This window comes from Octopus bimaculoides, chromosome 3, assembly GCF_001194135.2.
Source record: "Octopus bimaculoides isolate UCB-OBI-ISO-001 chromosome 3, ASM119413v2, whole genome shotgun sequence".
NCBI lineage: Eukaryota > Metazoa > Mollusca > Cephalopoda > Octopoda > Octopodidae > Octopus > Octopus bimaculoides.
Window position 1 is genome coordinate 36,121,252 of NC_068983.1, and position 10,684 is coordinate 36,131,935.

A 10,684-nucleotide genomic window follows, 5' to 3' on the forward strand; every position below is an offset into this window, starting at 1 on the left:
TACTTACACTCTGACGGGTATTCACATTGATATTACACATCCAACGGAGCATACTGGCTTCATTCCTTGCGAGCTTACGTATGTCCTCAGCAGTTACAGCCCATGTTTCACTGCCATGTAGCATGGCTGTTCGTACGCATGCGTCATACAGTCTGCCTTTTACTCTGAGTGAGAGTCCCTTTGTCGCCAGCAGGGGTAAGAGCTCTCTAAACTTTGCCCAGGCTATTCTTATTCTATATATATATATATATATATATATGTATGTATATATATATTATGTATATGCATGCATGCATGTATGTATAAATGTGTGTATGTATGCATGAATGCACATGTATGCATGTGTGTATGTATGCATGTATGTATGCATGTGTGCATGCATATATGCATGTATGCATGCATATATGTATGCATACAAGTATGTATGTATATATGTATGTATCTTTTAACTTGTTTCAGTCATCGGACAGCAACCATGCTGGGACCTTGAATTGATGCCAGAACTTATTTTTAAAATTCTGGTTCTTATTCCATTGGTCTCTTTTACTGAGCTGCTGAATTATGTAGACATAAACAAACCAGCACCAATTGTCAAGCTGTAGTTGGGGGACAAACAAAGATACACTCATACATATATATATATATATATATATATATATATATATATATATATATATATATATATATATATATATATATATATGTATCTATGTATGTATATATATATATATAACTATGATGGACTTCTTTCAGTTTCCATCTAGCAAATCCACTCACAAAGTTTTGATTGGTCTGGGACTATAGTAGAAAACACTTTCCCAAGGGTGCCACACAGTGGGACTGAACCCAAAACCATGTGGTTGAGAAACAAAAGCCATTTTAGAGCTCAAGGAATACAGATGAGATAAAACCATTTTCAGCAGAAACAAAAGTAAACAAATAAATAAAATTGAATCCTTCATTAATCTTAAGGATAACAAAGTGAACTTCAGTAATAACACAAAGTGTAGACTAACTCCATTAAAAGAGAAACAGTAATTAATAATCATAATCTAGATGGCTTGACAGGAGCTGCCAAAGCCAGGGACTGCACCAGGTCCCGTAGTCTGTTTTGGCTTGGTTTCTACAGCTGGATGCCTTTCCTATCACCAACCACTTTACAGAGTGTGCAAGGTGCTTTTTGCATGGCATCATCACCAGTGGTTTTTAGATGGACCCACCACCAGTGCTTTTTAAGTGGCACATACATTCACCAGTGTCTTTATGTGGCACCATCATCAGTACTTTTTGAATGTTAGGGGATGAAATGCATGGACAGTGTGTGTGTATGTATATATATATATATATATATGTGTGTACATCATGAAAAATAATTTTGGATACATTTCAGAAAAGTTCAGAAAATAGTCAACAATTCATTAGAAGAAAGATTTTAGAAGATCCTAACATACATAAGAGGTGTTGTTTGTCTGGTTATTCGGAGGAGGTTGAGCTTGATTTGACATTTTGTACATTGGTGTGAAGTTGTGAGGTGCATGACCTGTGAGAATTAAAGACAGAAACGAAAGTTGTGCATGAATTTGTGTGAAGCATGTTTCGAGAACAGAGATGAGTAGTTCTAGACTTTAAACATATTAAATACAAAAGCCAACATGTAAATAAGCCAGAAACAATTAAAACAATGATCTCAGTGTAAATCATTGAATTACTATTTTATTTGCTTCTTTACATAGCCTCGTAGTTTTAGAAACTTAGTGGAGTAGGAATAATAATACTAGAAGGGGTTTATGTCTTTTTATTTTAATAGGGTTTTATCAAACAAAAAAAATACTAGGTCTGATCTGATCCAAAAGCATCAGGACTGTTGCTATGGTAACAGAGCTCAAGTACACAGAGTGAAGCTGCTTGGCAGATTGACTTTGAACTCTATTGCATGTGCATACTAAGTTATAGCATTCTCACTCACTTCTGTTGTTTATATCAGTGCTTGGTAGTAAAGGGTGTAGAGGGCGGTTATTTCACCACACCACAGAGGTTCCATCAGTGACCATGGTAGAGAAAATTGAGTAGAGAATCTGCATCAAATTTTGCCAAAAGCTTGGTCATACCTACACTTTTTACCTCTTTTCCTCTTTCCAAAAATCAAATCCCACTTGAATGTGAAAAGATTTCAAGATGCTGAGGAAATCTAAGAGAATGTGATAAGGCAGCTGCTCCCTATCCCAGAAAAGGAGTTCTGGGAATGCTTCCCTCAATAGAATCAACACTGGATAAAGTGTGTGGCTTCAGAAGGGGACATCTTCAAAGGAGATTAAATGCTGAATTGAAGTGTGTTGTAGTTTTCTTTTTATAGCACCAGTCTTGATAATTATAGATCAGACCTCATATTGTTAAGAATGTACACAGAGTTAGATTTTGATGTACTTCAACAATGGAAAAGGAGGAGATGTTGATAGCCATTGTGATGGACAGTGGAGAAAAAAAGGTGCTTGTTAACTTCCACCTTAAATGAGCCAATGAGGCTAGATCTCCTTCATATAACACTCTACCATCTTACAAAGGGGAAGTACACATAAAATAATGTAGTCTTGATAATTTTAAAGAGAGAGGATAATCACAGCTGGAGCATTTCTTGATTATGATGATGATCATCATCACTATCAAGTTGAAGCCATGGGCTAATTGGGATATCATGATAGACTTTCTATAGCAGACAATAATGTTGGGCTCCACTACTGCTCCAGCCTCTTATGACTCCCACTAGGCAGGAAACCTTCCTGCTGCAAGGTTAACCCAAGCTGAGTGAACTGGAGCAACATGAAGTGAAGTACCTTGCTCAAGGAGACAACATACTGCTTGGGATGGGAATCAAAACGTATAGCTTTATGATCATGAACCCAACAACCTAGTCAATATGCCTTGTGCTTCCATAGATCCACTAGCGTAGCTAGAGTGTGTGCTACCTGAGGCGGCCCTTACATTTGCTTCTCCCAGATACCACAAAAAACATATTTTGCCTACAGCAATAGCTTACAACATGATGAAAGGTGGCACCCCTTTAAAAGTGCTGCCTTGGGTGGACTGCCCCCCCTCCCAAGCTATGCTAGTGCATAGGTCTGCTACATTGGGACTCAACAGTTGCAATTGTTGTACATCATAGAACCACACACATTATAATTGACCTTATATGTCTTATAAGGGAAAATAGAATAAAATAAAATAAAATAAAAATCTGTGGAGTACAGATTTTAACTGAGTGCCGCCATTGCAAAAATAACAAAATACTCATATTTGTTGCGTAAAAGAAGCAATGGACAGATTCAGTTATATGAACTATCAAGGACTCTGGACTACTTATAATATTGAGTATAGTTCCAGTGTGCTGTAAGTAATATATAAACTTCAGACTGAAGACTGATGGTATTCTTTTGTAACAAAGCTCCTTTGTGTAGAAGAGAAAAGTTCATGTTTTTAATCATCATCATTTAACATCCGTTTTCCATGCTGGCGTGGGTTGGATGGTTTGACAGGAGCTGGTAAGCAGGAGAGCTGCACCAGGCTCTAGTTGTATGTTTTGGCATGGTTTCTCTGACCGGATGCCCTTCCTAATGCCAACCACTTTATAGAGTCTACTGTGTGCCTTTTACATGGTGTCAGCATGGGTGAATGAGCTTATTGTATACAGTGCTTAAGTGTATTACAATTCAAAATTGCATATCACATAGAAACCACTTTTATTTTTGAGGACATTGTGTAATGTTCCATTTGTCATGTCAAATCATTCCTCAAAATTCAAATACATAACTTCTAGCTTTTAACATTGTTTTATAGCTTTGTCAAAAGAATGAGGTTGGTACCTGTAATCCTTTTTAAGGCCTTCAAAAACTTGGCCAGAATGCTTGCTAGACTGGATTCCATTCAAGACATCTAAAGACCAAACATTAGTATTAAACTGGGTGATGGATTAAGTCTATCACCAAATCCTACTTAGAAATAAGTAGAAGGAAAATGTATTTAAAATGAAATCTTTAATATTAAAGCAATATATAAATGCAGGGTTCATCTGTATCAGAGCATATCCTTGCTAATCTTGTATTATTTTGTCTGATTCTGTCAGGTTAAGGCAAATTGACAAAATAACGGAGTAGATAGAGGAAAGGAATACTATCAAGTCAAATTATATAATCACTAAAGAAGGTTGACATTAAATTATTCTATGTAGCCAACTAATATTCATTAGGATAAAAGAAGAAAATACATTATTTCAGGAAATCATTTAATTTTTACCATTTTATATTCATTTTTCCATTTCAGTAAATTATTTTTTAAAATTTACTATTTTCCATCCCTGATTGAACAAGGAAATAGCTATTTGTTGATACAATTCCTTTACTGTTCTATGTTCTTCCTATTGTTAATAATTCAACTCCCACAGTGAAACCAGTGAGTTTTATTTAATTAACAAGGCAGACTGGGACACATGTAACACAATGGCAGCAGTAAAATCTGGATTTATGACTAATGTGGTCAAAGGTCAACCATATTAACCAGATGACCATTATGAAGATAAGAAATAACCATTAATGGAAAAATAATCTGGTCCAATGACTAAGTGATTAAAGAAGCTAGACGACTGACCACAAAGTCATAAGATCAAACGTCTTTGTGTTATGCCTCCTACTCTGAGCAAAGTACTAAACTCAAAAACCTTTCCCTCTATGGATACAAAGTATTAAATAGATAAACAGTATAGACTGTAGTATTTACATAGTTCAAACAACGTAAATTGTTTTATGCCATGAGGAAGAAGAGAAAGCTTTAACACTAGGGAGCTACACTGCAAATGAAGGTTTGTGATTTTGTATCCTAGTGTTACAATCTTTAGTCTTTTTTTTCTTCTCTTTCTGTTTCCAAAGAAGGACAAATGTCTGAGACATTAGACATCTTCTTCACACCATAAAACATATTTCATTGTTTGAACTACAGTAACCCCTTGACTATCACGGATGTTACGTTCCAAAACCCAATAGGTGAAAATCTGCGAAGGAAAAACAATACTGTACTATATATATTTTTAAAATTATTTTTATAGTATATATTTATTTTATTATAAATGGAAAACAACACCGTGGAGGAATCGATGTAAGCTTAAATAATAAACCGCGATAAGTGAATCGCAATATGGCAAGGGATTACTGTATTTGTATTATGGTTTTTAATGATGTAGAATATCTCTAGCTTATTAGGATTCTACTGTTTCACTAGTACTTGTATAGATATCTAGAAAATAAGTATTATTCAAGATAATATTAAGCAATTCAAAGCATTAAAAATATTATTAAGAATTACAGATATTTAACAATAATATAATAATATATATTTCAGTGAAACAAAACCATGTAAGAAGATTCTTTTGGAAAGTACATCTATCTTCATTTATCACAGGTGTTTGGTTAAAAACAAAAAACACCTTTTTAAAACAAATCAGTTATAAATGAATGATAGAACATATGGGAAAAATTGGTTTTGTTCCTTGACCCCAGGTTTTCCTGAGCATTGTGGATGGTCACTGATGCATGCTTTTGTAGTCTAAACAGAATCTTTGATTGTCAACCACGTTGTTAAGCATAACATGACTCACAAGTGTATTATATTATCCCAGATCAGTAACAAATTAATTAGTGATAAACGAGGATAGATGTACTAGAAAACGGAATCTACATAAAGGTTGTACAAAATTAGAGATAGTAATGAAAGGGAAAATATACATTATTTTCAAGAATTATAAAAAGAAACAATATTTAATTTAATTTTTGTTTGAATTTGCAAAATGTAATTTACCTAAAATTCCATTTGGTGGCTGAGGGTATGTCTGTTTAAACTGTGGTCTGTAGTTTTGTTTGTTGGGTGGCTACAATAATAATAAAAAACCATAAACCTCATTGTTAAGTGAAAACGTCTAATACAAATGTATCAAATAACGGTGTTAATGAAGTTGCAACCAAAGGTGAAAGCCTTTCGCCTGGCAGGTGTCGTGTGTTCAAGTAGCACAGGCCCAGTTGTCATCTAGAGACTGCTTGTATACAAAACCAGAGGCAGAGAAGAAGGTGAGATAAAGAGGCAAACCAAACAGTAATTGAATGCTGGATCAGGAGTGAAGCCAGTAGAATGGGATTCCGACAGCAAATGAAAGTAAAATGGAATAAAATAGGACTCTTTGAAATAAATGAGAAGGTGCAGATAGTGCCAATTATTGTTGGGTCCTAGGGAACAGTATTGGAAGGCATTAAGGGGAATATAAAAGAAAAGGAGCATAATTTCGGCAATAAAATTGCATGCAGTTACAGCAATTTAGTATGGCACTGGAATCCTCAAGTGGACAGAGGAGGAACTAAAGGAGTGCCTGGTGTACCCTTGTCAGACTGGTAGTATATTGGGCTTCATACATTTGCACCTCAGAGTCACTTTGATGGCATGTGCTGCTCTCTCACTCAATAACACATAACATTTTGAAAATGGTGAATACCATCAGTTTTTTTTACATAAAGTAAATTCTTATTAAATTTCATTAAAACACAGTTTATATCATGGAACCCCAGATTTATTTTATGAAATTCTGGGACTACTTGGCATCCACTTTGAAAAACACTGATATATATGATACCATGTAGATTTATATGGTGGCTGTATTTGTCACCAAGTTTGGAACATTAACCCTTTAGCATTCAAACTGGAATAATAATAGAAGAGACAGCATGAGGACAACACTTGTTGAGAAGTAAGTGATATTTCACTCGGTCTTTATATTGATTTTACTCGCCTGGTTGTTACAGTTCTTATTGAGATGAGGATCTATTGGGTTGGCACCACCCCTGTGCACCATTGACAACAATAGTAACACTATCTCATTAGCAGGTTGGGAAAATAATGGCTTCTCAACTTCTTCAAGAAGCTGCGAATATGAACCTTTTATTCATATTGTTTCGAATTAATCCTGAATTATCTGTGGCTTTGAGATTTCACTGATGTGATTGCTTATTTTCAGAATAACATTGTAAGATAGGTGTGAGAAGCCAGATCTAGCCAGTTTAAACATAAAACAAGTAGAATATTAAGGCCAGATATGGCCGGTTTAAATGCTAAAGGGTTAATAATTACTGGAATAATGATAGAAGAGGACAACAGTTGTTGAGAAGCAAGTGATATTTCACTTGGTCTTTATATTGATTTTACTTACCTGGTTGTTACAGTTCTTATTGAGATGAGGATCCATCGGGTTGGAACCACCCCTGTGCGCCATTGACGACAATAGTAACACTATCTCGTCAGCAGGTTGGTAAAATAATGGCTTCTCAACTTCTTCAAGAAGCTGTGAATATGAACCTTTTACTTCTGCGGAACAAACAAATACTAGATAGAAAATTGCTCATGAAAATGTAGATGATGTTGGATGACATTCACATGGAAACAAAAATAATTTAAATGCTAATAAAATCACTAGAATTTGAAAAGACAAACAAATGTCAGACAATGTCTGTAAGAAACAGTACATTTAGCAGCAGCAGCAGCAGCAATAATGATAATAATAATTGAGGTATGTCAGCAGACTGTGAGGAGAAGAAATATCAAACAGAAAATGAGTTTTATCACACCACACCATCTTTAAAAAGGGAAAGCCATAAAATAATATAATTCTTGATGCGTCTATAAAGACAGGGTGATAATAACTGCATCATGAGTCAACTCAATCAGGGTTGACCTAGGGTTAAACAAAAACATTCACATGTTTAAAATAAATGAATATGAATTCAGTTATTTTCTTTTATAAATGATACTATTTTCCTGCACCAACCAATGTACAATATTGTACATTTCCTTAATAATTCTTTCATCACTATTGCAACAATTATCGCAAAGTCTATGGTTCATTAATGAAGTCAGAATAAGACTGAATATGTCTGGAGTTATTTCCTCTTATTTGTCAGCAAAAATTATATTAGTCATTGAATAATATGCTGTTTTATTCTCTCATTTCTTTTAAATGCTCTATAATTCAAACAGCTACATACACACACATTGATAGATACACAGAAAGATATATTCATCACAAGGTCCAGCCCTTGTTGTACAGTGGTAGCTTATGTGTGTGAATGACCCTGAGAGCTATGCCAGTGGAATACTAGCTCCTGGTAGGGCCTTCCATGACAGACAGGTCCAAGGATAGAGGCTAGACGAATAGGCAGCATGTCTCCCCAGAAGTAAAAGGGCCAACAACCCTACCTAGAAAATAGCAAAGTTACAGGAGCATTGATTATAATTCAAAACCAACTCAAGAGAGGATAACCTAGAACCAAGAACAGTGGAGAAAAGTCATCGATGGCCAATGTTCCATAGAGATATATATACATAACATATGGTATAATTATAAATAGGGCAAATTTTAACCATTTCTCCTTAATCAATTTTCAAACCTTATTGGGTTCCCAGCCGAAGCATTCACATCATTTTGACAATCTCTAGAGAAACAAGCAGCCAAACTGTTTATATACTCAACAAATGCAGCAGTTACTCTATGAAGGAGTCCCTAATTTGCATACCAAAAGTGTTTAACACTCTATAAATACCAGTGGCTTGTCAATGGGGATTTTAGTCCACACAGTATCAAAGTATGATATAATATATATGTAATATACAGTATATATATATGTATGTAAATATATATATATATATGTATATATATAAGCGAAAATGAAGAGTGGAAGTATATTCACATCCAAAACTTTTTATTAAAAAAGTTTTCTACAGTATAAATAAATAACAATGACCAACATATGCTTCAATTGCAGCAACTACATATTGCTCTGTATGCAATTGTGCATCCTAGTCACTGTAATTTCATCAAAGGTCCATTACTTATGACGTTTTCAAAGTGAACTAATTCAAACAAACTTCCTGTGTTGGTATTCAGTTGAAAGTGGTAGCATCACTTTTTAAATCAAATTGGATTCTGGTCTCAAAATCACCTCTACTGGTATTACAGTGGAATCATGGTTTATAAAATGTTCATTCATATTACAGTCACTCTTTGCTTCTGCTAAATATTACTAAAAAAAATATACAAATGAATATATATATATATGTAGTTTGCCTATTAAAACTGTGTACAGTGAAACCTGTACAATTTCAAATATACTAAGTTTCAATTAAGCAGAAGTTTGTAACTAGATGCAAGGAAAATTCCAGTTATTTATCAATAAGATATCTGTTGAGTTGTTATTAAGTACAACCACCTGTTGTGCTAAAATTACAGACATAATCTCCATGTTATGGACTCCCATGAAGATCAAAACATACATAGTTATGACAAGATCAAGACTATTCCTTAAACACTGACAGCACTTCAATGAAGGATGCAACAGCAGTGGTAACAGGTGAATCACAACTGCTCCTACCTATACACTTTCTGTTCCCTCATCAGCTAGGGAACAACAGAAGTGGCACTATTTCATTGTCACAAAGCAGTGAGCTGGCAGAAATGTTAGCACGCTGGACAAAGTGCTTAGCAGTATTTCGCCCGTCGCTATGTTCTGAGTTGAAATTAGAATAAGTGAAGGGAGAGGAGAGAAAATAGTAATTCAGTGAAGAAGTAGTGAGAGTAATAGCCCTGACTAAGAGAGAAAGAGTGAGAGAAAGGAAGTGGCAAAGAGTGCATCATGTATATTCTGTTTTTCTTTGTCACAACACATGAATGAGAAAGGAAGGGGTGAAAAAAATCAGTGTTTCAACTCTGTGTGAGTGTATGTGTGTGTGTGTATGTGTGTGCGTGTGTGTGTGTTTGTGTGCAGTGGAAATGGGATGGTGAATATTCAACGCTGAAAAGAAAAATCAAACAGCATTTCAACTCTGAGTTTATGCATGTATATGTGTACATGTACAAGGGAAGTATGTGAATGCTTGTATCTGTGATTATTATGTACCTTATTTTGTACCTTATTTATATATAAAATACTACAATTAGCCGTCATTTTTGATGGCATGGTGCCAACTAGTATATTATAATTTATATTTAATTGAATCAGAGATGGTACATTTTTACTGACTCTAACTTCAAGACTCTTGACTCCACAGATTTGCACACAATATACCATATATATCATCATCATCATCATTTAACATCCGCTTTCCATGCTAGCATAGGTAGGATGATTTGACTGAGGACTGGTGAACCAGATGGCTACACCAGGCTCCAATCTGATTTGGCAGAGTTTCTACAGCTGGATGCCCTTCCTAACGCCAACCACTCCGAGAGTGTAGTGGGTGCTTTTATGTGCCACCGGCACGAAGGCCAGTCTGGAGGTACTAGCAATACACACACACATATGAATATATAAAAATACAATGCCCATTATTATATTATAATGTGTTAAAATTTCCAATTTCACAGATATTAATTTGATTATTTCCTTGCATTGAAAGAAATCAAATAGCTTAAGACATTCAAACTGAATAGAAGCACCATTGACGTAACAACATTTTTTTCTTATTGCTGGTTATGAATGACTGAATTTCAGTGTATATATTTATAAATGTATGCGCACGCACACACACACTCTCTCTGTCTCACAATGTGTATGTGTGTGTGTGTGTGTGTGTGTGTGTGTATGTATATATATATATATATATA

General features: G+C 34.8%; 1 protein-coding gene across 4 annotated transcripts in view; it reads right to left on the bottom strand.

Annotated features, from left to right (window-relative positions):
• LOC106873906 (DIS3-like exonuclease 2) overlaps window positions 1-10,684 on the bottom strand; it is a 126,009-nt gene that overhangs the window by 46,068 nt on the left and 69,257 nt on the right. For 3 of the 4 annotated variants that reach the window (XM_052966144.1, XM_014921435.2, XM_014921436.2), the window contains 3 exons: window positions 7,238-7,392; window positions 5,842-5,911; window positions 1,452-1,540 (listed from right to left, as the gene is read on the bottom strand). In XM_052966144.1, coding sequence (XP_052822104.1) covers window positions 1,452-1,540; window positions 5,842-5,911; window positions 7,238-7,392 — 314 coding nt within the window. Of the gene's footprint in view, window positions 1-1,451; window positions 1,541-5,841; window positions 5,912-6,820; window positions 6,937-7,237; window positions 7,393-10,684 lie in introns of those variants that run through there. The other variant, XM_052966145.1, reaches the window with a different exon arrangement.